Genomic DNA, 26,169 nt, shown 5'->3' with positions numbered 1-26,169 from the left:
GGTGTCTCAGGGGGCTGGGTGGATGGGAGGCAGATGATGCTGCAGCTTATATCCACTGTATCTTAATAGTCTCAAACCACAGAATTTTCCTGTGCTGCCCCTCAGATGCTTTCCAGCAGCAGAGCACAGGAGCACTCACTGTTTACTTCCATTAAACAGGAAGGACAGGAGAGCAGCAGGAGTGAGCTGCAGGGCTGGCGGGACCGGGCATGCCCTGCCCTGCCATGCCCTTCCCTTCCCTGTCGCAGGGAAAGTGGGTTGGCTCCCCGGGGAGCTGCCGGTGAGGACAGAGACAGAGCCATGCCGGAGGATGCAGGTGCCCGCAGCTCCCTGGATACAAGGCATTCTTGCACAGGGGAGGGAGCAGCCACCTCCACAGCAGCTTTCTGGGCGAGAGCAGGCATTAGGGGAGCTGCTGCACCATGCTGCCTGCCTGCAGATTTGGCTGTCACAGCTGCATGGAGGGAAGGAGCTGGGATGGGGCAAAGGCAGGCTGGAGAGGAGGAGGGGCGATGGAGATGAGAATAGAGGAAGTGCAGGGAAAGAAGCACAGCACCTGGTGTGACAGCAGAGAGCAGCCAGGGGAGGGGATGGTGCAGAGTGGCACTGCTTGGGGGCATGGGCACGGCATGGGGGAGCAGCAGGCTGGGGACAAGCAGGTCAGGGCTGTTTGGTCTGGCACACAGGGGCCAGGCTCTTCCTGTGCTTAAAATTCGAGTTCTGCCTGGTCCCCTCTCTCCTGCTCCTGCCAGAGGGGTGAGTCGATGGCGTCTGCTTGAGTCTGCCTCCTGATAGCCCACCTGGGTTGCAAAGCCATGGAAGGGCTCAGGGGGCAGGCAGGGAAGGAGAAAGTAGGAAAACAGCGTTGCTTTGACTTGGTGGAGGAGGTACCCTGGGTGGGGGGCAGAGGGTGCTGCAGGGGGCATGCCACTCCCTGGGAAGTGAAGGTGGTGGTGACGCTGTCTCTGCAGTGATATTGTCCCTGCAGTGATGCTGTCCCTGCAGTAACAATGTCCCTGCAGTGATGCTGTCCCTGCAGTGATGCTGCACCTGCAGTGATGCTGCACCTGCAGTGATGCTGTCCCTGCAGTGATGCTGCAACTGCAGTGATGCTGCACCTGCAGTGATGTTGTCCCTGCAGTGATGCTGTCCCTGCATATTCCTGAACCCTCTCTTCAAGCTGCCATGGGTCTGCAGTGTAACTAAGCTATGGTGAGACAGACAGTGAGGGTGAGCAGGGTGTTCATGTCCCCATGGTGTCTCAGCTCTGGTCCAGCCCATTCTGGTCTCTCACTGCACTACCCCATCTGAATCTTGGAGCCAGAGAGCCTTCTACTGTGCAAAAGCAATTGGATTTCAAGCTATTTGTCTCTTTTCTGTGACTATCAGCCTTTATCCTTGCATGCATAATTATCATCACTGCCAGTCTGTCCCTCCTTTGCTCCTGCTTTTGCTGCGTTGCGTTTCCATCTCTGTATTGGGCTGGGCTGGTGCCACTGTTCATGTGTCTCCAGCTCCAAGCTGTAGGCAACAGGCTGCAGCTGCTGGATCTGAGGGCAACAAGTTCAACTCACTTTTTTCTCCTCATCTGCTTCATTATACTGTAAATCTAAACCAGGCTGCTCCACCTCCCTCTGCTTCCACTTGCTCCCAGCTTGACTTCTCCAGCTGCAGTGAACCACTGTGTATTACTAGGTACAGCACTTTGCTCCAGGAACTGCCTAATTCAAAGACATAGCACAGCAGCTTCGCTTCTATTTTTTTTGTGTCAAAACTACATGTTTTACCAGATTTCTCATTTTCTGGAGTTGCCTTCAGGCTTCGTGGGGTCATTCTTCATCAGTTTTCAGCCTCTGCTTAGCAACTCCCTGCCAGGTTTGACTGCCTGGCCCTGGAAGAGCTGTTTGTTTGCTCTACTTCCAAGAGGGGGAACAGTAAACACTGTCTGAATCAAAGTCCAGTGCTCAGATGGGTGATAGGGGTTTAAATCCCATTGCTGCCAGCACACCCCAGGTACCTGATCCTGTCCATCAGCGCCTCTCACAGCTGCTCCCATTTCACTTACAAATAGTGAGGCATCACATCAAATAGGGGTCAGAGAAGAGCAGCCTGGAGGGGTGGCTTTCAGAGGGTGTCCACAGGGCATCAGCTTTGATTTTTAGTGTTACCAGCAATTAATCTGGAAGAAATGGTTGTGGGTTTGAGGCTGATAATAGTATCTGGATCCAAGAGTTGGGGAGACAGAAACGGCAGGGCAGGTGGCATGGAGGCAGCTGAGGTGACAGCGTTTTTGCCTCTGTCATCTCATACCCACTGTCATTTCTGCCCTTCACAGTGTCAACAAACCAAAGCTATTGCCTGGGAATCCTGATACAATTCCCCCATTTTCTTTTTGGCCTTTTTAAACTCTCTTTGCCATTTGTTTTTTTCTTTAACAAGCTTTTGCCAAGAACTGGTTGTTTAAACTATCTTTAACAAAAAGCTATATTTTCCAGGCTTTCATACCAGGATCTAAGCTTGGCTTGGGGAAGCAGTGCTGGGTAATGTTTAGCTATGTAAGCGTGTGAAAATACCAGCAGTCTCCAAGCAGAGCACAAGTAATGTTTTCTTCCAGGAATATCAAATCATAGAGAAGAGATATCACCAAACACTTTGGGATGCAAGTTGCCAGAGGCAGTTGTTTTCCTCATAAAGAAATTTTAGTTTGATGTTTTCTCCAATCCAGAACAAAAAAAAAAAAAAAGAGGACATTGTAAAATATACAGCATATAGCTCACTGCCTGGTATTTGCAGCTAGGGCAGTCAACAAAAAAGAGCAGCTTTTTCTCCTACATCCCTGAGTGTTTCCAAATCATCATTAGGTAAGACTGATGCCATTAGGGGATGGCCACAGTTGTCCAGCTGCCCTCACAGCCTTTGTTGGCAGACGTTAGGTAAGCATGGGATGATGTCCTGGCTTGCTCTACTTACCTGTAGGGACAGTCCTCCCAAGTGTGGAAATACCCTAGCCTTCCTCTGCAGAGAGGGATTTGAGGACAGGGAGAGCATGGAATTGGAGACATCAGGGTCACACCTGAGTGTGGGCATACCCATGCACGTTCCTGCCCATGCCTTCAGTCAGACCACTTTCTCCTTACCTTATTATAGGCAGCTTTGCTCTCTCAGAGCATCAGGAAGCTGAGCAAACGCTGTCAAATCGTGTTTGCTGCCATTAGCATTTTCTGTTTCACAGCCGAAACCGTTTCCTCTGAAAGTCTCAACAAAGCCTTGATGCTGCCGCAGCCATGGTGACGGAGCCCTGCTCTCCAGCCGCCCTCACACGGGGCTGGCAGAAAGCATGGCACTGAAATCCATCCCAAGGCAGATGCCAGGGCTATCACTTGGTAGCCCTGTTGTCTGGGGCTGCTGAGTGTCAGCAGCAGCCCTGTGTGATGATCAGGGCTTGATCACTGCTGCACCAGCACATGCAAGCATTTACATCTTGTGCTTTCCTGTTTGCATTTAGGACTTCCCACTTGGTTAATAACAGTTCTTGAACTGGGACAAAATGCAGCAGGGATTGGCAGGTAGATGTGGAGTGAATGTGAGTAACCACATAGGCCAGATTTGGGGTAGGGGAGCAGCACCAGCTGCTGAGCTGGAACAGCATCACTTGGATATTTAGCTGTATTTTCTATGCTCTGTCCTGGCATTTGCTTTAGGGCAACAGGCAGTTCTGTGAGACTCTGATGTGCAGCAGATTGGTAGCCTCATACATAGAAACATAGAATTGTTACGATTGGAAAAGATCTTTAAGATCATAGAGTCCTACCACTCACTTCACGCTGCCAGGTGAACTAAACCATGTCCCTCAGCACCTCATCTATGCATCTTTTTGAACATCTCTAGGATGGGGACTTCACCACCTCCCTGGGCAGCCTGTTCCAATGCTTAACGAAAAAGTTCTTCCTGGTATCCAATTTAAACCTCTCCTGGTGCAACTTGAGCTCCTATAGCTCCATCCCAGCTCTGCCCCTTCCCTGCACTGGCTGTGGAGGAGGGTCACTCACTCCATGCAAAAGGAGCAACGGTGGGCTGATCATGGGGACAGAAATAGAATCATAGAATTGTTTGGTTGGAAAAGACCTTTAAGATCATCAAGTCCAACCACTCACCTCACGCTGCCAAGCCCATCACTAACCCATGTCCCTCAGCACCTCAATTACACGGCTTTTCAGTATCTCCAGGGATGGGGACTATACCACCTCCCTGGGCAGCCTTGTGTCAGCATCTAACAACCCTCTCAATGAAAAAGTTCTTCCTGATCTGCAGTCTAAAATCTCCCCTGGTGCAACTTGGGGCCATTTCCTCTTGTTCTGTCTCCCGTTACTTCGGAAAAGAGACCAATCCCCACCTCACTACAACCTCCTTTCTGGTAGTTGTAGAGAGTGATAAGGTCTCCTGAGCCTCCGTTGCTCCAGGCTGAACACCTCCAGCTCCCTCATAAGACTTATTCTCCCTTCACCAGCTCCACTGCACATCTCTGGACATGCTCCAGAACCACAATGTCTTTCTTTTGGTTAGGGGCCCAGAACTGAACACAGTATTCGACGTGCAGCCTCACCAATGCAAAGTACAGGGGCATAAATATTACCTCTTAGCATCTGGCATATATTTAAGGTTGCCACGTCAGATGTGAACAGGGCATGTGTGTGGTGCAGCTGCTGGGCTGAGGGCGATGCTTGGATGCTCGAGGCTCTGTGTGTCTGCTGGGTCTTTCCATAACTACATTGCAGTGCTCCTTCTACAGCTTCTTCCTTTCTGAGACTTCCCAAATCCTTTAGAGACATGAACTTCTTTGTTAGGCATGTGTAGTTAAAGGGAGAATAAACCAGTCCGTGTGTCCGCACCATTACTGTAGCTGGGTAAGATCAAAAAATCATTTCATGGATCTTGGTCACTTTGTGCAGTGATGTGTGTCAAGAGCAGAGTCAGGATGTGCTGTGACAAGTGCTGAAAGTTAATCCTGACTACTTGGAGCTTTAGCAGCATGCTTGGCCCCATCTGACTCCCTGCGTGCTGTGGGATTCCGGCTGAATTTGTGCCCTCAAAAGCACTGATGTCGAGGGGCAAACCCTGCTTCTGAATTCAGGTCTTTCATGGGAGAATTGAAAGATGGATTTGCTTAGTATGTTCAGAAGAAGACAGGACAGGGAGAGACTCCCCTACATGCAGCATCCTCCATGGCCCTGTGTGTGAAGGGCATTGTTGCTGGGGTGCCCCATACCCGTGGGCAGGATGGTCCCAGCTCATGGCCAAGTCGTCCCTCATGCTGGAGAAGAGGCTGCTGGAGCCGTGTGGTTTCCAAGGTGGCTGCTTTGCTTTGGGGAGGTTGCCCTGGGCACCCACAGGGCTTTGCAGGAAGACTCAGTGCTGTTGGGGTAAGCAAAGCTGTGTCTCTGGAGATAAATGACTCTTAACAGCTCTTGTGTGCCCAGTGCTTGTGGTGGAGGAGCAGCTTCCCCTATGGCTGTTAGAGCCAGAACAGAGGCATTTAGGCTTTAAATCGTTCACTAAATGGGTTTTTTTCCCCATATATATTACACATTTTTTACTAGGCATACTCATGTCTGGTCCTGGTGCATTCAGAGGGCCCTGGTAGGATTTATGGAGCAGAGTGGATGATGGTGGGATGAAGAGAACCAAATCCTGGGGAACAGGGATGTCCCTGGGCAGCAGAAGCAGTGACACAGCCCGAGGGGACTTGCTTTGACTCTGCCTAAACCAGACACTGTTTATTGTGTTTCTTTAGGTTAGAAATCTCTGTTACATGGTGACAAGACGGGAGAAAATGAAACACACCATTTGTAAACTCCAGGAGCAGATCTTCCATCTCCAGATGAAGCTTATTGAGAAAGACCTTTACCCAGGTCAGTACCGCTTACCAGAGCTTGTTCTCACAGATGCCATCCCTGTTGTCCTCTGAAGCCAAAGACTGGTGCCCAAGCCCCAGCCCCCAACCAAACTAGAGCTGCCTCTTCCCTTGCCGTTACTTAAGCACAATTCATCTGTTGACTCTTTGCCCTTCTCAGTTTTGTTCACAAACACACAAGCCATAACCTGGGTGACTGGACTGTCAAAGCTCCTTGTTTTCACAGATCCTACTCTTCCTGTCAGAGCGACCAAGTGTTTGGTTAGGTGATGGTGCTCAGGCAGTGTTCTGGCTGCTTTGTTGGAGATGGAGCTGTTTGGGAGGAGATGGCAAACCCTGGGCGTGGGGCTGCTGACGTTGGGGCTGATCCATGGCTGGCTTCCTGGCACAGATCAGCAGCCTTTGCTTTGGACTCTGCAGATGCCTTTGGCTCTGTCAAGAGTTGAAGGTTAAGCTGCTGGTGAGATGTCTGTTGCTCCCAGAGACCATCTCCCTTAGCTCTGGTCAGCTGCAATTCTCTGCTCCATATACCTGTTGGCAGAGAACATCACACTACTGCATGCAAAGCCTCTGGCAACTTTTATTAAGGAACTGAAATAAAGTTGGTTTCCTTCTGTCCTTTTTGTTTTTTCCCTTTTGCCTCACAGCTCCTGCTCCCTCCTCCTTCCCTTCAGTAGCAGGGCAGACCAAACCCCATGGCTGCAGAACAGTTTTTCCAGCAGCAGCATCTGGTGCTTTGGCAGGGTCATCTGACAGTTGTTGTGTTTGTGGCTTTGGAGTTGTGTTTCAAGCCATCACATGGTCGGGGTTTCTTCAGGAACTGTCTGGTCTGAGCTTTCCTTGACAAAAGTCTCCTTTGACTGAAGTTTTGGAGCCTGAAGAATGTGTACATTGAGATGTTTGTGATTCAGAGCCTGGGCTGATTCCTCTGAGTGGCTACAGCCAGGCAGCAATGTGGGGCTGGCCTAGACAGGACCCTGAGGTGTGTTCTGGGGAGATGTCACTCCCTGTGACACAGGTCAGTGGCATTGTGTGTTGCTCCATATGTCCTCACTGAACCAGCAATATGGGTCACCACCCTTGGCACACACAAAGTTCCTGGCAGTTCCTTCTGACCGAGCCCCTGCGTTGTGCGTCCCAAGAGCCGTTCCCTGGCACCCAGGGAATTTGTGCCGGGCCGTGTTCCCAGCAGCGATGCCGTGGCAGCGAGGCAGGAGGTTGGCATGGGAACAAGGGATGGCTAAAAGACAAGAGCAGCCAACTCAGATCCTGAAGGCAGATGCCATGCGCTGTTGCTGCAGGGCTCTGTGAGTTTAGGGGAATCACAGGGGACCTTGTGATGCTTTTCAGTTCAGCTGGGTGAACCTGGTTTAGCGTTCACAGCTCTAAGAAGGAGACAGGCACAGGGTAGTTTGCCAGGAAGGCTTTTTGAGTGTACAAACAGGATGTATGGGGACCAGCATTCCTCGAATTGCCTTGAGGAGTCCGACCTGCAGTGCGTGTCTGAACCACTCCAGTGCCGTGATGGGATGGGGGAGGGCTGACGTGAGCCCTCCCAGGCAGGATGTGGATGCCAGCCAGTGAGAGAGAGCTGTGTCAGGGCTCTGCTGCTCACATTTTGGGACTGTCTGCACTACCAGTACTGTGCAATTCTCCCCCTTCCTGAAAATCTTCCCTGTGAACTCAGGGAAAGGCATGACTGCCATTACCATGTTTGATGAGTGATCAGAAGCAAACTCAGAGTGAGAGGGTGACAAGTGGCAGTTGCTGTGCAGGCTGTGGGATTGCTTCAGATATTTCAGAGCAAATGCTCTCCTCTCCTGCCCCAAATGTTTGGCATTTGCCAGTTCATTTCCCACTGTGAACCAATCAAGCTGAGCTGCTCATCTCTCATGGGATGGGCTTTTTCATTGAGACTGTGCAGAGACCGTGGCCTCTGGGACCCATCTCCCACAGGTTGCTGTGGGAATTTGTTCCTGGGATCTCCAGGTGGTTTGGGCATCTGGGTCCTTCCCATGCCAGGGGGCCATTAGGGACTCCAGTGCCTTTCAGCATCAGTGCATAGGCTCTCCTGATTTAGGACATAAGTTGCAGTCCCAAATGTGGGAAGAGAGGATGGCCTTGTTAACAGTGACAGTCAGAGAATCATAGAATCATTATGGTTGGAAAAGACCTTTAAGATCATTGATTTCAACCACTCACCTCACGCTGCCAGGCCCATCACTAAACTACACCGTGTCCCTCAGCACCTCATCTTTGCGTCTTTTGAATATCTCTAGGGATGGGGACTGCACCATCTCCCTGGGCAGTCTGTGCCAATGCTTAACAACCCTCTAGGTGAAAACATTATTCCTAATGTCCAATCTAAACCTCCCCTGGTGCAACTTGAGGCCATTTCCTCTTTTCCTCATTGTTTGGAAGACGAAACCAATGCCCACCTCCTGTCAGGCAGCTGCAGAGGGTGATGGGGTCTTCCCTCAGCCTCCTTTTTCTCCAGACTAAACACACCCAGTTCCATCAGCCAGTCCTCATCAGACCTGTTCTCCAAACCCTTCACTGGGTTCCTAGTGCAGGTGAGAGCACAGCCTCGGTACGTACCCTCCCCGTGCAGCACGTGGTTCTGATGGTGATGTCCAGGCCCTGCCCGAGGGCAGGAGCACCACTGGGGCTGGCAGCAGCACAGCACAGAGGTGTGGACAGGGTAAGGGAGATGAGAGAAGGGCTCAGCCTCCAGCTGCCCTTCCTGCAGCAGTTTGGCAGCCCTGCCCATGTATGGCAGCACATCGTAAAGCCACAGAAAATGGTTCTGTGCTTACTTTCTGTTTCACCTCCCAACTGCTCCATCCTCATCCCATCCCAAACACACACCATTAGAGACCCCGATGCTGCCAAGGGCTCCCTACACCCATGCCTTTGCTAAGCCTCCTCCATGCCAGTTGACAATACTTGGAGCTAAGGATACTTTGTTGGGACCAGAGCTGTGGGTAACTCACTGCTGTACAAAGCACTGACTGGTTTGACAGTGGGGGGACGATTCCTGAAGCATCCCCTCCACACAACTCCTGATCAGGCTGCCCTGCATGCCTGGGGCTTCTCAGAGAAGGGAAGAAGTCTCCATTATTTTGCTTGGATGAGGCCAGTTTTCAGCTGCCGTTATGGTAGTCATCGACCAAAATCTGTTGGGGTTATTCCAAAGACAGTCTTGGCACAAAGGTTTTTTTGGAATGAGTCCCACATAGAAGTCAAAACTGGATGGGTTCGTTTTTCCCACTGACAAAAGAACATTTAAGCAGGAGATGTTTAATAAAATTAGTGAGAACTACCTGTGTAAAGTGAAACCATCTCTCTCCTGTATTTTTCTTGCTTGGTGTGGAAAGTAAACACTGTCTGGCTTTGAAACACAGCTACTATTTTGACAGGTTTCTCTTCAAGAAGTACTGCTCGGGTTTCTCTTTAGCCCCATTGTGCTGTCTAAACAAAGTTAGATTTTGATTTTGTAAGCGAAGTGAAAAATGCATCTGCCATCTCTCCAGTTATTTGGCAGGAAGGCAGCAAATAGCAGTTCTGCTCTTGCTCTTCTTTCTGTCAGTGAGTCCTTCGGGCAGGAGGAGTTCCTGGCTCGGCAACGCCAGGACTGTAAATCCCATTAACCCAGACTCGGGCAGGTGCAATGTGAATTCCCTCCCCTGCTCACCCAGTACATTTCCACTGCTGCAGCAAGGGCAGAGCAGAGGTTATTCACTCTGACCCATCTGGTCCAGGGCCTCTCTGCTGAGGCTGCTGCAGGTCCAGCCTGTGGGCCAGGCTCTCGTTTCCATAAGCCACCCACATTTTGGTTTAAGGGCGATATCCTTCACCTTCCGAAAAAATAGTTGAAGTTTTAGCATGGACTTCTTGACCTAAAGGAGAAGGTAAAAGCTGTTGAAGTATTTTACTTGGCAATACAAGTTGTACTTTCGTAGGGGTATTTGTCCTGTTTAACCAAGAGGAATAAATCCAGTAGAAGTTCAAAGCCATTTAGGCAATATTGATTTTTAGCTGAATGTCTGCATAGCTAAAAGTTACATCTGTGGCTTTCCATTGGCAATGCTGGGCATCTCTCCTGCTCCCATTTCCTTATGCTCAATACACTGCTTAAGTTTTACACCTTTGGGGTTTTTTTCACCCCCCCCCAACAGTCTGAGGGTGAGCAGTTCCTATTGCCAAAAGGTCAGATCAACATCAAAGGCTAAAACACTGCTTGTACCACGGCTGCCAAAGTGGTTTGGCAACTGAATCCCTCCTGGAGATGCTCTTGTTGGTGATGGGTGATACCCAGCTGGGTTTGAAGGTCCCTATGTCTCCTGGAAGGTATCTGAGCAGCATTTGTGGTTCCTCCCTTCTGCTCCTCCCACACGTCCTCACCCCAAAGCCCCACTCCACAAGGGCGCGTCAGTGGTTGCAGTCTCCAGTGAGTTCAGTGGGACCGTTCTTGTGGCCACGCCAAGTTCATGGCCAAGCCCCAAACCTCTTTTTTTATTACATTGTCTACAGGATTCAGATTTTTTTTTAATGTAGAGAGACCTCAGCATAAATTCAACCAAAAAGTGGCCGCTGTTGCAGGTCTGGTGCAGGTCTCCAGGACAGGGCTGTGCCTCTGAGGAACTTGCTCGTTGCAGCATCCCTGATGCCTCGTCTCACATGGAGTTTTCCTTTTTTTCTAAAAAATGCCAGAACAAACTGGGAAGAAGACAAAGGGTAAGAAAAGTGACCCGAGAAGGAAAGGAAGAGATGGTAGAAAAAATAGTCCCGAGAAGAAAGAGAAAAGGAAATCAGTCAACGAAACTGTATTGGGACAACTGGGTAAGTCTGATTTTATGGGTGCAGAGTTGACCCGTGCTACTGGAGTCTCCCTGTGTCAGGGAGCGGGGTTAAGAGTCCCAGCCCCTGATCCCTCCTGCACATACACAGTAGAGGCTGTGGGAGCCTTTTCCGTCTGCCTGAACTACTGAGGTCCTATGGGAGAGACCATGTCCAGAGGCACAGTCCCCAGCAGGGCAGGGGGTGTAAAATCCCACACTGCCCACCCCAGGGCTTGCACCCAGTTTGGGAGAATGTGTTACGAAACCTGTGATGTGCCGCTGAGGCCTGATTTCACTTTCTGCTGATAAAATCAGACTTACCCACCCTACAGCAGGGCTCATCTCCTCCTGTCCTCTCTGCTGTGCACTGGTGCCGAATACAGCTCATGGGCTGTGCATTTCCGTGGCATGTACTGCCCAGCGCTGGTTGTGCTGACAGTCTGGGAGCATCCAAGAGGGAGGCACAAAGTGCTGCTGGTCTCTCAAATGTGCCTGAGGTCTGGGGAGATAGAGGCTGGCTCTGCAGATGCTTCACCCGCCTCCAGCTCTTCCCCATCAGCTACAGCCTACTGCCGCTCAGCAGCAGACACTGCTGGGGGAGGAAGTGAAGAAACAGAACAAAAAGGTCTTTTTTGACAAGATCCTTGACCCCTGTGTATAATTTTTGCACAGAATTGGGGTTTTGTTCCATTTCCTCCAGTACTGTCATCACTGACAGCATGTAGGGTGGGATGCACAGGGACTGCACTGATTCCATGGGGCTCTTGAACAGTCTGAGGGTTCTTTAAAACCCTCCTGGGAGTACAGAGAGTTTCTGTGGGAGGAATGGAGGTCAGGGTCACCCTGCCTTGCTCTGCTTTGCCCCTTGCTCACCCTGACGCTTTCTGTTCATCTAGAGCTGTTGGCTTTTAGGCAGGACCAGCTTTGGAAATGGGGCTTTTGCGCTCATCCTCTGTTCCCCTGCTGTAGTGATTTGGATTTTCTGGGGCACATTCCATCAAACGATGGAAGGCTGTGCCGTCTCCAAGAAAAGCTGCACTGCTGCAAGCCTGGGACACCAAGCAGCCACCTCAAAGCTTCACTAGGATCTGTAACCTCCTGGGTTTTGTTAAGGGCTTGAAGCATCACTTGGATACAGTCATTGGACAAGGGCTGGAGGAAAGCAAGTTTGGCAGCACCCTTACTGGCCAGACCCTGGGCTGTGTGGTGCGTGGGTACCATGCAATGCCCTAAGCTCACACAATCCCTGAATGGTGGGGGTTGGAAGGGACCTCCAGAGATAATCTAGTCCAATCCCCTGCTAAAACAATCGATAAAGTGACTCGATCAAGTCACGTAGGAACATGTCCAGGTGAGTTTGGAAACTTCCAGAGGAGGACACTCTACACCTTGCTGGGCAGCCTGTGCCAGGGCTCCCTCACCTCAACAGCAAAGAAGTTTTCCCTCGTGTTCAAGGGGAACTTTTTGTGTTCCAGCTTTTTTCCATTACTCCTTGTCCTGTAACTAGCCACCACAGAAAAAAGACTGTCCCCATCCTCTTAACACCTTCCCTTTAGGTATTTACAACCATTGGTAAGGTCCCACCTCAACCTACTCTTCTGCAGGCTGAATAGCCACAGGTCTCGCAGCTCATCCCTGCTCCTCCTTATCCTCCCTGCAGTGGGCTGGTGCCAGGGTAGAGGCCGGTCTTCTCCAAACAGACTGTGGTGACCTGCCAGGAGGCACAGGAACACCACCTTGACAGTCTGACCTCTGAAGGGAGAGCCAACCTGACTGACGTCCCCAGTGCCACCCTGGCGCAGCCCTGTCATTGCACAGGAGGTTGAGGCACGTCCCAGATCGCAACTCATAGCGAGGATGATGGCAGAGCTGCTGTCGAGGCCGACAGAGACACCCTGCCTGTTGACACTGTTCCTTCCTCCTTCTATTGCTAGACTGTTTGTTTCAAAAGGAAAATCAAACATAATTTTTCCTCCATCCAAATGGAGACAGATTCCCAGTGGCATCTCCCTGAGGAACCTGTCATCCCTCGCCTGGGCAGAGGTCCCGCTCTGGTAGCAATCACCGCATTTTTAGGCTTATACCTGGATTGTTTATCTGCCACCTTTGCATGGGAAGGTATTTTCCACCCGTGCTGGGCCGTCCTCACTGCAGAAAGACGCTCAGTTTAGATTTGAGGTTTGTGGAGTGTTGGATGTAGGTGACCACTTGAGCTGCTGTGCTGTGACCTTGGTGAATCCCAGACTCAGCATTAGTTCTGGAGGAAACTCTCTTCTGTGTCCTGATGTGTTGTGTTATGGTTGACCTGTTGAATGTTTCTCCGGTGTGGGCAGTTTCAGTGAAGTCGGTAGTGGTGTCCAAGGGCAGCATGGCTGTTACTAGCTTCTGAGGCAATCTTCCTCTCTTGTTTCTTCCAGGCTTGTCAACCTCCTTCCCCATCGATGGGACCTTCTTCAACAGCTGGTTGGCACAGTCAGTCCAGATCACCGCTGAGAACATGGCGATGAGCGAGTGGTCCCTCAACAACGCCCACCATGAGGACAGCACCCCTGGCCTCTCCGAGGAGCTCCTCCAGGACGAGGAGACCTTGCTGAGCTTCATGATGGACCATTCCCTCAGGTCCCCGTTCAGGCAGAGCGAGGCCACAAAGAAAGTGAAAAGCAAAACGAGAACGAACACTAAGAAAAAGCTGCCGAGGAGCAGCCACCCCGCTGTGGATGGGAGCCACCCAGAGAGCTCGGAGCAGTGGACTAACGACGCCAGCGACTTGTCGGATGATGCCACTAAGCCCTTTGCTCCCGATTCCAGAGCCAGCAAGTCGGAGAAAGGGTCAGTGAAGCTTCCCACTGACCGCAAAGGAACGGGTGAGGTGAAGAGGGCGGCCAGGAAGGGCTCTCTCCCAAAAGCTAGTGAGTCTCAGCCCCCAGCTGGGGCGAGGGGCTGCGTTGGTGAGGAGGAGGAGGAGGAGACGCCGCGGTGTGCTCAGCCAGAGCCCAGCCCCGCGGCCAAAGTGCCTGACTCCCTAGGTAGCCCCAAAACCGTCGTGCGGTTCAAATTACCAAAGGAGAGCCGAGGGCCTCGGAGGTCGCAGCCCCCCAAGCTTGACAGCACCAGCGGAACTCCCTTGCGTCGTTTCGACACCGAGACGGACGGCTACTTCTCCGACGCAGAGATGAGCGACTCAGACGGGGAGTCCCGCGGCAGCAGGGCGCAGCGGGGCCAGCTGGATGCAGCCGGCGAGGACATCGTCAGGATGAGCATCCTGGCGTCCTAACTCCTCCCAACCGCGCCAGCTCAATGAAGCCTCAACCCAGTTACAACTGCCATGTCCAACTTCTGCCTGGTACCAAGCGAGGGGGATTTTTAATATCTGTATATAGTTGGAAATTCGGCACTGTTGTCTTTCTCTTCTCTGTACGCCTGAGATACAGCTTCAGCTTCACCGACATCGATGACCGTGAGAGCAGTGGTCCCTCCCTGTCTCCCTGCCAGACCCCACTTCCCGGGAACGCGAGCCGACACCCGGCAGGAACGATGCCGAGGGTGCCGAGAGGGCGGAGTGTGCCAGTACCCATGCTGTCTGCAGGGATGGCAGTTCAATTAATGGGCATTATTTAACGAGGGGCAGAGTTCTGCCCGGGATGGTTGCCCCCGGAGCAGGGAGAGAGCGGAGGGTACGGTAGCAGGAGGGGAAATCCCCACCGGTGTGCACATGCACGAGGAAGCAAAATAAGTGATACTAAAATAAATAATGACTAAAGCACAAAAAGCTTGTTGGGGGAAAGCGCTTGGGGTGGAAGAGAGGAGAGCAATGTTAACATTTCTAGTTTTAGGGAAATAAAAACCCTCGGTCATTATTTTTCCCCTTGCCTTTGCATCTGGTGGGAATCCGCCCAGGGATCAGGATGCAAGGTTTCTCCCCACCCCTGCCCCGTAGACCGGCCCCGTGGAGGTCGGTAGGAAAACTGGTTTACTCAGGTGAGTTGATGAGCTGGAAAATGGAGGTACGGGGCAGGATGGAGGAGAAGAGCATCCCTTAAAAACACGGTGGGGAGTTGGGGTTGGTTTGAGCCGGGAGGCTGAAGGAGGTCGTTGTGCCCGTGCTGCTCTCCGCCGGCTGCCCGCTGTGGTCCCGCCGTTGGCAATCGATCCCCTTTGCACAGCAAAGCGCTTGGCCCCGAGGCCAAACGCCCCGTCACCGGGGGGAGATGGGCGCGCTCGCCCTCGCCGCTCTGTTTCCCTACCAAACGCTACAGTGGAAATGGTGAATTTATTCCTCCCCATCCTTTTATTTTCTTTCTGTTTTTTTTTTTTTTAATTATTTTTATTTGATTTGATTCCTTAAATCCTGGTTACAAGCTGTTGACTCGTTGTGGGAGGGTGATTCACAGAAGCTGACATTATAAATATTACAATAATTTAATGCATAAAATGTCCCCAATAAGCCTTAAACGTTGTTTAAAAGCCCATGTTACCTACAAGTCAGGCGAATTTCCATGTTTGCACTTAATTGCACCATTACTTCGGTTTTGGCTTCAAAGGTCACAGTTGAGTCACGCTACGTGTTTTATTGGAGTGACCCCAGTGTGAGCTCAGGGAACAAAAAAACTTTAAAAACAAAAAAAAAAAAAAAGGAATTCACTGAAACTTTTGTTGTTGTTGTTTTTTAAAAATAAAAAATGTTTTAAAAAAAAAACCTAAAAAAAAAAAACCACAAACCAAACCAAACCAAACCTGGGACACTTCTGCAACCGGTCAAACCCGTCACTAAACAAAATAACCTTGCAATTGTCAAACCAATCAGTCAAATAATTTTGTGGATGCCAAAGAGTATTTTGACAGTCAAGCAGCACAGCCAGAAACCAGAACCTTGTCATTATGGGAAAAAAAACCCCACCACAGTACAAATTGGAAGTTATTTAGCAACAAAGGACTAAAGACACGCTCATAACACACTGCTGCGGCGTTAGGTTCCAAGCTTGCTCCGAGGGATGCTGCTGCTCCCAGACTGCATCCTGGCATTTTGGTTTCCGATGCTTTTTGCTCATTTCACTGTGAGCTTTCTTTTGAAACTCTTGAGACTCTTTCAATTGACTTTTTCGAGTAGATCATCTTTCTCAGCCTTCCAAAGTCCTGATTAGTGATAAGATTGCAGCAGAGGTAAGCGATGACGGCCTGGCTCATCCCAGGCATGGCAAGCAGCCGTGAGGCTTCGGGGATGCCGAGCGCCTGCACCAGCCCTGGCTGAGGCCAGTGCTAACCCGGCTGAGACTGACCGTGCCTGGGGAGGAATCTTCCTCCGAAGGGAAAACTGTTACACGAGTTATTAGCAGGGAAGAAAGAACACGAAAAAAACACCAACAAAAAACACAAAACCAGAAAAATCAACAAAATGAGCGCCACCTTCGTTATAAATTAGCATAATCCGTTGAGGTTGGAAATGAAAATCTGCTCATTAATTAAGGCTCAGTATGTTCAGATAATGTTAAATACAGTAAATAGGACTTAGTTTATCTTATCAGGCTTGCTAGCTTTAGCTACAGTATCCTAGTATAAGAGTCATAACAATAATCAATATGCTGCCTTTTAATGAATCTTGCTTCCGTGTGCTTCACTCAATTATGGTTAAAAAAAGCAGTCCACAAATTTCACTGTACACAGCTCCATTCATCAGCTTCTGCACTACTTGTCTTCTCAGTACAGGAAAGCAAAAAGGGGGAGACTTTAAAGAACAACCAACCTGGCGCCACCAGCACCAGGCAATAAACCAGTTGGAAACACTCCCAAGACTTTGTCAGGCATCGTATGTTGCCATAAGAGAGACAGCAGCTAGGTGGGGAGAGCTAAAAGGGGCTGGTGAGGCACGTCAAACCCAAGGAGAAGAAAGGGGTGGTGGGGAACAGAGAGGAGAAAAGGGGCTGAGTCAGGGCAGGACCATGGCAGGAGGGCTGCAGCCATCCCAGTGTCCACCCTGTCTGGGAGCGGGGCAGCCCCACGTTCCAGGGAGAAAACGCACAAGGAGAATATTTTTGATGTTACTGTATTTTGAAATGACTAGAAAGAAAGAAGAAAAAAGATAAAAATGGGTTTATTTTAGTAGAGAAATGTTGTCTTTTAAGATGTATAAACTGCAGGAATTGCCTTTTGCACTGTAAGAGCCCCGGTTTCGTTGGAGAAGCAGCAGCCGTTGAGGATGCAAATAGCAGTGTGCCCTGATAATGGAGCACAGCCCTGACACCAACTGCAGCCCTGATGGCTCCTGAGGACAGCTCCAATGCCCCACACCCGCTTTTCCTACACCCCTGGGTTTATTTTGGGGTTTTTTTTTCCCACTTGCACCAACGTTATGGGGTTTGGGTGCCTGCTGTCGCGCAGAGCTCTCCCCGAGGATGCAGGAGCAGGGCAGGCCACAAGGTTTGGTTGTTCTTTAAGGACATGGCCCCATTCCACTCACAAACCAGACCCACTTCACATCAGTTACAGGAAATGATATGAATGTCGCAGGAGGAGAAACCCTTCTGTTTTCTTTGTTTCAAAGAACGTGATGTGCCATTTGTTAATATAAAAGAGAAATATTGAAAATATATTGAAAAGAGCAATTTTAAATTATTTTTGGCTTATGTTGCAATATTTATTTTCTTGTATTAGAAATTCCTTTGTAGAGAAAAAATGTATTTTTCATTAATGCAAAAACCTATTTCTCCTTTTTGTACATTTTCCATGTTAGTTAATCCTTAAAGCAATATAATGTTATCAAACTCGTTCTGTGTGAGACTGTATTATGCATGCTATTTGTGTTGCCTTGGAATAGCCCTGTCTGCCATTATTTTCATCCTGTTTAGATACAGTGTATGCTTTAATACACATTGGGACCATGGCCCATTGCTTATGGAAAATCCCTTTGCATTCCTCAATGTGTTGGCAAATGCAGTCAATAAAGCGGTGTTTTCTGTGTGCCTCTGTCTTGGTGTAGTCAGCAAGGTCACACGGAGCAAACTGGCCTGGGGAGCACGTCGGAGCATCCCAGGGGATGCAGGTGTCTGCGTGGGTGTGTGGAGCTAGTTTGGCCCTGCTGCTGCAACCACTGTGTGCCTGTCAACAGACAGTTTCCAAATGTCCATTGCACTTCCTTCGTGTTCCTGGTGCCAGATCCGAGTGAACGGGTACAAGCTGGAACATAGGCTGTTCCAAAGAAATACAAGGAATGATTTCTTCACTGTGAGGGTGACAGAGCACTGGAATGGGCTGCACAGATGGGTTGTGGAGTCTCCTCTGGAGACATTTAAAACCCACCTGGATGAGCTCCTGTGTGACCTACTCTAGGTGGCCCTGCTCTGGCAGGGGAGTTCGACTAGATGATCTTTCGAGGTTCCTCTCCAGCCCTTGAGATTCTATGATTCTATGAACCCTTGGAGAATGCCGCTGGAGATGTTTTGCTTCTGGAGGGGAGAGCCCAAACTCACCAAGTCCTCCACGTCTCAAAGTTTGTGTAACTCAAGTAACCACCTTTTCTCATGGAAACTGGAATCTTATTTTGCAGACTTGGAGCAAAACACAGAGAAGGCCTTCCTCACTGGCACACAGTAGTGTCAGAGGAGCAGCCTCTTGCACTAGGAACTGGCATAACACACAGGGAAATGCCCTGACATTGGCTGTCCATGGGAGTGAAAGCAAGCTGTGAAGTCCAAAATACCCCAGCAACCTGATGCTGTTGGTGGAATCAAAGAATTGTTTTAGTTGGAAGAGACCTTTAAGATCATCTAATCCAACACACCGCTTGTTTCCCCACTGCTGTGGACTGTGGGCAGGCAGGTGCCAGAGCTGACCCTCATCGCTGAGTATGGTGGAGGAGGCAGGGTTCATCCAGGCAGCTTTAAAAATCTGCTCCTTGAAAGGAATCTGCATCTCCCTGGCTCGGGGGCGATGGGCAAGGGTGGTAGCTGGTTTCAGCAAATGCTCAAACAGGGCAGTGAGGGTGAGTGCTGGGAAGCCCCTAAGAGTGGGGGACCCGTTAGCACGTGGCCACATTGTCTGGGTGGGCAGTCATCAAGGAATGGGTGGCAAGCAGCTCTCTTGCCTTTACCTTGGTGACATTTCCTGGCACATCTGTTTTCCATAAAAATGAGCAAGTGCACAAGCTGCTGAAGGAAAAATGAGCTATTTAATAGACGTACTTTGTTCAATTTATTACCAAAGTGATTAATCAGGGAAATGGAGGTGCATGGTGACGACAGCACTAAAACCATCAATCTGAGATGGATCTTGTGGGGAGGGAGAAAAGAAGGAAATCCACCTTTAAACTGCTGTGGCCTTACATTTCTATCTTAAATGAAAAGGCAAAGGATGAGATTATTGCAATCTAAAGGTTTTATTACTGGTCTACATTGCTGCTTGCAGTTCTTGAGGCACCCAGTGATGAATCCAGCTGGTCCATGGCAGCAAAATGCCTGCAGCATCATCCATGAACCCAAAGCTGTTCAAGAGACATCTTCTGTAATAAGTTTTTCACCTGTTCTTGGCAGGGAGATATTAAAGAGTTTGATTTCATAAAGCAGGGAGTGAGGCCAGCCCACCATGCTCCTGGTTTGGGAAAACCCCTTTGGTTTGACTCCCCTGATTTACCCCTCAAGCCCTGGTGACGCCTTGGCCCTGGCAGACTCCCAAAATGACCAAGGGTTGGGAGGGACCTTTAGAGATCATCTAGTCCAAACCCCCTGTCAAAGCAGGTCCACCTAGATCAGGTCACTCAGGAATGCATCCAGGCAGGTTTTGAAGACCTCCACAGAAGAAGACTCCACACCCTCCCTGGGCAGCCTGTGCCAGGGCTCCCTCACCTCAACAGTGAAATAGTTTTTCCTTAGGTTTAAATGGAACTTCTTGTGTTGCAGCTTCTTTCCATTACCGCTTGTCCTGTTGCTAGATACCATTGAAAATAGGGATGTCCCAACCTCCTGACACCCACCATTTAGATATTTGCAAATGAGATCCTCCTCAGTCTCCTCCAGACTAAACAGCCCCAGGTCCCACAGCTTTTCCTCGTATGAAAGATGTTCCAGTCCCCTGATCATCTTGGTGGCCCTGCGCTGGACTCTCTCCAGCACTTCCCTGTCCCTCTTGAGCTGAGGAGCCCCGAACTGGACACAGGACTCCAGATGAGGCCTCACCAGGGCAGAGTAGAGAGGGAGAAGAACCTCCCTCGACCTGTTGGCCACACTCTTCTTGATGCATCCCAGGATGCCATTGGCCTTCTTGGCCACAAGGGCACATTGCTGGCTCATGGTTAGTTTATTATCAACCAGCACTCCCAGGTGTCTCTCTGCAGAGCTGCTCCCCAGCAGTTCAACCCCCAGCCTGTACTGGTGCATGGGGTTGTTCCTTCCCAGCTACAGGACTCTGCACTTGTCCTTGTTGAACCCCATGAGGTTCCTCTCTGCCCAACTCTCAAGCCGGTCAAAATCCCACTGAATGGCAGCACAGCCTCTGGGGAATCAGCCAGTCCTCCCAGTTTGGTGTCATCAGCCAACTTGCTGAGGGTACACTGTCTCTTCATCCAGGTCGTTGATGAAGATGTTGAACAAGACTGGCCCCAGAACCAGTCCCTGTGGAACTCCACTGGCCACAGGCCCTCAACTCGATTCTGTGCCTTTGATCACCACCCTCTGGGCTGTGTCATTCAGCCAGCTCTCGATCCACCTCACCATCCATGAAATCTAAATGTCTAGAAGTAAAGGAAAAGAGAAAGTGTGGGGAAGCTAGAAGGACTATGTATCATCTATATGTCCCCTTGTTTCCCAGAGAGCCTATTCCACAGGCAAGACAATAATCAAGATGACAATGACATTGACCCACCAGGAATAGCTCAGCTACCTATTTCTGGCATGCCTTTGTTTCAGGAAATACCTTCTAACCCACCAGTTGGCTCTTGCAGGAGCGAGGTACCATGGGAAGCTCAATGAGGACAAGTTCCAAACCCTAGGTACCCAAACTGGAGCAGAATCTCACAACTCATCACCATCATCAGGTCAGAGTCCCTAAGACTTGGTCTCTGAGCCACCAGCCACGAGGGTCACTGCTGTTTTTCCAGGCACCCAACAGAGCAGGGACACCATCCCAAAACAGCCCTGAGGCATCTGGGTTCTGCTAGCAGCACCACACCGTCCTTCTCCTACAGCCCACCCTGAGAAATACTTCCTCAATAAAGTTACAAAAAGCCCTTCTTATTAAAAAATATATATTTGTAGGCACTTGCAGCACAAAGGGTTTCACTGTGTTGTTTTCTTGGGGTTTACTTGTAATACCCTCATCACAGATGGTGCTGAATACCTCTTTTCAGAGCAAGCAGAAGAAGAATCATTTCAGTTTAATTGCAAAATAAATGTTAGGTTATCCCTTATATGTTTCACATAAGGATTGCAAGTGCTACCATAAATACTAACAGGGCAAATACACCCCAGTGTCAGTAAATCACTGGCAATGGATGTGAAAATGAATTCATTTCCCTTCAACTTATCCTGAAAGAATTGCAGCAAGATCTTGTTTTATTATGTTTGATTAAGTGCTAGTGGCATAATTTCCCCTAGCCATTAAAAATGCTGGTGAGCTACTGCAGCATAAACGCCTCTAATACGACGAGAGTGTGTTCAGCGTTTGCTCTTCCAAAATTAATACGTTTAGGGGAGACATTTTGTGTGCTAAAATTAGTTGCTCGGTCTTGGATTTCCATGTAGGGCTGTGAAATGATGTGTCTGCTGTGATTGCAACAGATGAACAAGAAAAAAAAACAAAACAGACCTCTAAAAAAATAAACAAACCTCTGACTAACCCACAGACCAAGGGAAAAATCCCGCCCGAGCCAGCACCGACCCTGGCTGAACCAGCTGGGTTTCACAAGCCCTGCCTTTGCCTTGATGCCTTGCCCAGCCTAAACTCCACTTGACAAACTCTTTCCCTGTTCATTTAATGCTCAAGTTAAAATCAGGCTCTTGCCTACAGCATGGAGGTTTAACCAGGCCTCTTTTCCACAGATTAGCCTGGGGAAGTAGGAGTGACACGGTGGAGATGGCTTTGCTTGTGGGCAGCTCTTCCTGCTCCTCTGATGGCCCCATCAGAGATCATCTGGAGATCATCCATGGAGCCATGCTGAGGAGGTGCTCGGCCCCCAGCCTAGTGGGTTTGGGGACACAGGGGGAGCCCACAGCTTTGCCCATATTTGTCCTTCATCCATGAGAGGATGCTGCAGATGCTGATCCTAGACCTCGTCTGCACAGCAATATAAATCATGCAAATGGCAACCAATTTCTAGGGGAATTTGAAGGAGGTAGGATGAATATAGCCCCTTCCAAAGCCAGGAGTCGGGTTTGTGAGGTGTTGTTTGTGCTATGGCTGCACTGACAAATGAGCCCTGGGATGTCCATAAGCTCTGCTGGTGTGTGCAATCCTGGATGGAGTTTCCCACAGTGGTGGGAGAGTGCTTCCCAGCCACACCCCCTCTGCTGGGTATCAGACAGTGGTTTTGCTTGGGAGTACCTGCTGTACTTTCAGGTGCAATAAAAATTAAAACAATTGACTGCCTGTGCTTGTATTTTAAGTGGTACTTTATAATGTTGACACTGAACACCAAGGAGAAAACACAGAGGTTAAAATATTGCTGTTACAGCTTGATCATTAGCAGCCCTGTAATCAGCTTCAAATGGTCTGATCAATGAAATGGAGTTTTTCCTGGGAGCCAGGCAGGTCAAAAAGCAAAATAACACCTCCTGCAGCCATAACTCCTGGGAAAATGGTTCCCAGGAGGGAAATGCTGTGTTTGTTTGAGCCGGCGCAGCCACCAGAGCAGGACAGTGGCCATCCATGCTGGTCTGGACCTACCACATGCTCTTCCTCTGCCCGGGCATCCCCCTGGGCAGAACGGAGTGCTATGAGCAGCTCCAGGCACCCTGCTAGAGAGAGAGTTCCCTGTGGAAAACAAGGTACCAAAACCCTTTCCAAGAACACTCAGCTAAAAATAGGTGCTTGCTGGATGAGATACCACAAATAACACGCTGCACAGAGGGACCAGCGGGCAGGGGATGAATTCCTGCCCTTAATAAGCAAGCAGGATCAATAAAGCATTTCTAAAAGAGGGAAATCAGCATTTTTCACAGCTCCAGCTTTATAATGACTAAGTGTGGCGGGATGGAACATAGCATGCTGCACATTCCCAAAGGTGGCTCAAGCCAGGTGCCATCCTGGGGGACACAGGAGTCCTCAACACTCAGAGAGACCAGTGCCCAGGTGGGGGGTTGGGCAGTCCCCTGAGAGACTGCTTCTGGACAGCCATGGGGGATGATCTGGCTGTCATCTGCTTTGCCCACCCCCATGCAAGAGCACTCTGGAGCAGCACAGAGCCAAGCAGCATTGCCATGCACCAGAGGCAGGTTGGACACAGCATCACTGCCTCAGCACCTGCTCTTCTCTAGTAGCAAATGGCACCCAGGGCTGATTTTTCAGGCTTTCAGTGGCCTGGGGATGCTGAGGGCACAGGTGGGCACAGGACAGCACCATGAGAGCTAGATGTGTGCTGAGCCATGAGGACTTGGGGATGATCCACTGGAGAGCAGCTCCACAGAGAGAAACCTGGAAGAAAATTGAACATGAGCCAGCAACATGTCCTCAGAAGACCAGTGGTATCCTGCAGGGCATTAAGAAGTGGGTGACCAACAGGTCAAGGGAGTGTATCCCCCCCCTTCTCTATTCTGCTCTGGTAAAGTCACATGTGGAATGCTGTCTCCAGTTCTGAGCTCCTCAGTTCAAGAGAGACAGGCAGCTGCTGGAGAGAGGCCAGTGCAGGGCCACCAAGATGATCAGGGGACTGGAACATCTCTCTGACTAGAAAAGGCTGTGAGACCTGGAGCTGTTTAGCCTGGAGAAGAGGAGGCTGAGAGGGAACCTTAGCAATGCTTGCAAATGCCACTAAGGGGCGGGTGTCCAGAGGATGGGGTCACTCTATTTTCTGTGGTGCCCAGTGACAGGATGAGAGGTAACAGGCACAGGCTGGAACACGGGAAGTCCACTGGAACACAAGGGAAATCTTCTTTGCTGTTGAGGTGAGGGAGCTCTGGCACAGGCTGCCCAGGGAGGGTGTGGAGTGTCCTCTGGAGGTTTCCAAACCCACTTGGAAGTGTTCCTGTGCAACCTGGTCGAAGAGAACCTTTAGCAAGGGCTTGGGCTGGATGATACTTGGAGATCCCTTCTAACTCCCACCATTTGGGGATTTTGTGATTCTGACTTTGGTCACTACTCTGACTTAAAGCCTGCAAACACCTCCCCAGCCCTTTGCATGTTCTAATCAACAGCTATCAAACTGGCTCGTATATATACACCGGGAAAAGAACCCAAAACACTGGTAATAGCCAAGCTCTGGGAGCACAGGCTGAGAGCAGCATGGGCACAGCACAGTACCAGAGAGTACACCAAGAACAGCTGTGCCTGCCCCACACCAACAGCAACCACAGCCGCCTCTCAACACCCCACCAGCCTACCTGTCAGGCCTGTGCAGCATTTTCCATCCCAAGCATTAGAAAACAGTGATGATGAAGCAACTGTCCCACCTGACAACAAGAGAGATGCCACTGCTGCCTCAGGTTCACAGCTGCCTTCTACAGCTGGAAAACGTGACCTGAGCTTTGAAACTCAGCAAATCTGTCCTTCCCAGCCCTACCAGGAGGAGCAGCTGCTGTGGGAAATACCCTACAAAAGCATTTCTGTCCAGCAAGGGTGAAGCAGGACGGTTTGGGACCAGCCATGAGCATGTGTTACAGCTGTAGAAGACACTTAAAGACACCCTCAAGCTGGGAAAAAACTGCAGTACTGATACAGATTATTTCCAGCATAGGCGAGTGGCTGCAGGTACACTGAAAATCTCTCTGGAGCATGCAGTGTTCCCACAGTACCTGGAAAGGGCCAAGTCAGAGGTGGCTGCTGGGGCTTCCTGCTTTCCCAGGGAAGAGAAGGAGGGAGATGCTTCAGGAAGAGCAGCCACACTGGGTCAGGAGCAGCAGAGCTGCTGGTTGCTCAGTATGGCATGCACAGCCTGACATGGTGGCCAGCATCTCCTGGAAGGCCCAAGCTACAGCCCAAACCTGACTCACCTCATGGGCCCTCACCAGGGAGTGCAAAGCTCCAACTTTCTTGTCATTTGTCCCTCACAACCCTCCTCTGCTGGGAGCAAAGCAAGGCCAGAGCTCAGCTCTGCACCTCAGAAGGATGATCTCTCCAAGCCTGTGCTCTGCATACTTCCCAGCACTTTAAGGACAGTTCAATCAGTTTATCTCTCAGGCCATTCAGAGCTACCCAGGGGACACGAACCCCGCAGGTAGTGTACACTGTGTTGGCCTTGGTTCTGCAAATTTTCTCGTCTTTCACCTAATATTTAGATGTTGAGTGATTCCTTATTTAACCACATCATCTTATCTGTGTGATACAAATCTGTAGCTGTGACATTTCAGGGTTACTGCCTTTGCAGCATTTGTAATAATGGAAGGATGAAAAATGTCAACATGCATATGAGACGAGTATGCACTGAGTGTTTGGGGGTTGTTCTACACCACAGAAAAGATAATGGACTGTTTCTCCTGTGACAAGTATTGCAGTTGAAAAAGGTTGGCTCTGGGTGTTTTTATTGCTCTATCCCTCCCTGCCCACCTCCCCTCTGCGTCTCGGCAGCGTCTCAGCAGGAAAGCTGGAGAAGAGCCCGTTTAATGCAGGGTACAGTATGCCAAACCACCAGGAAACCCAGCAAAGTCTGCATCAAAATGGCCCTTTTGCAGCTCTGCTTGCGAGGTTGTGTTTGGGTTTGGTGGTAAATAACAGGAGAATCATGGCAAACTGCTCAGCTTTCATGGTGGTTTGCTCTGTTCAAAGAGAAGGCAAATTTTGGCTAACATGCCTTAAGAGCAAAATTAAATGTACTTTTCAAGGCTGTAAACTTCACTATGGGGATTGTTCTGGCCTGGGACAGAGTGTGCAGCAGGAGGGCAGCTCAGAGGCAGGATGGGGGCATTTGTAGCTCCTGGAAGAAATTCCTAATGCCCCCCATAGTCAGCAAAACTAAACCAGAGTCTGGACAAGATGCTGAAAAATGTTTGTTCCTTCATTTGGGGGGAAATGCCCTCAGTAAACTAATAGGAGGGTTTTTCCTCCTTTCTTCTCTGTTTTTTGTTCAGCACTGATGATGCCAGTTTCTGACAGTGGCTTTGCTTTCCCTTCTGGGTGGAGAAGCACAGCACCCAGTGGGAGAACATGTAACCCTTGGGATAACTGGCCACCAAGGACCCACCGCAACTGCAGCAAAAGCCAAGCCCAGCTCCTCCAGGTCCCTGCACAAGCAAAGATGGAGGGTTGCAGCATTGGTGTCTGCAGTATTAATTGAATGAGGAA

At 50.0% G+C, this 26,169-nt stretch overlaps 1 protein-coding gene across 6 annotated transcripts in view; it reads left to right on the top strand.

Annotated features, from left to right (window-relative positions):
- Window positions 1-17,706, top strand: part of JADE2 (jade family PHD finger 2) — an 85,934-nt gene extending 68,228 nt beyond the window's left edge. For 5 of the 6 annotated variants that reach the window (XM_062002953.1, XM_062002951.1, XM_062002952.1 and 2 more), the window contains 3 exons: window positions 5,792-5,909; window positions 10,625-10,753; window positions 13,170-17,706. In XM_062002953.1, the coding sequence (XP_061858937.1) occupies window positions 5,792-5,909; window positions 10,625-10,753; window positions 13,170-14,026 (1,104 nt within the window). In that variant the 3' untranslated portion in view covers window positions 14,027-17,706. The remainder of the gene's footprint in view (window positions 1-5,791; window positions 5,910-10,624; window positions 10,754-13,169) is intronic. The other variant, XM_062002954.1, reaches the window with a different exon arrangement.
- The last annotated feature ends 8,463 nt before the right edge of the window (window positions 17,707-26,169 follow it).

Source organism: Colius striatus, chromosome 9 (genome assembly GCF_028858725.1).
Source record: "Colius striatus isolate bColStr4 chromosome 9, bColStr4.1.hap1, whole genome shotgun sequence".
In the NCBI taxonomy this organism is placed as follows: Eukaryota; Metazoa; Chordata; class Aves; order Coliiformes; family Coliidae; genus Colius; species Colius striatus.
Note: the sequence above shows the minus strand (reverse complement) of the source record. Positions and strands in the feature narration are given on the sequence as shown.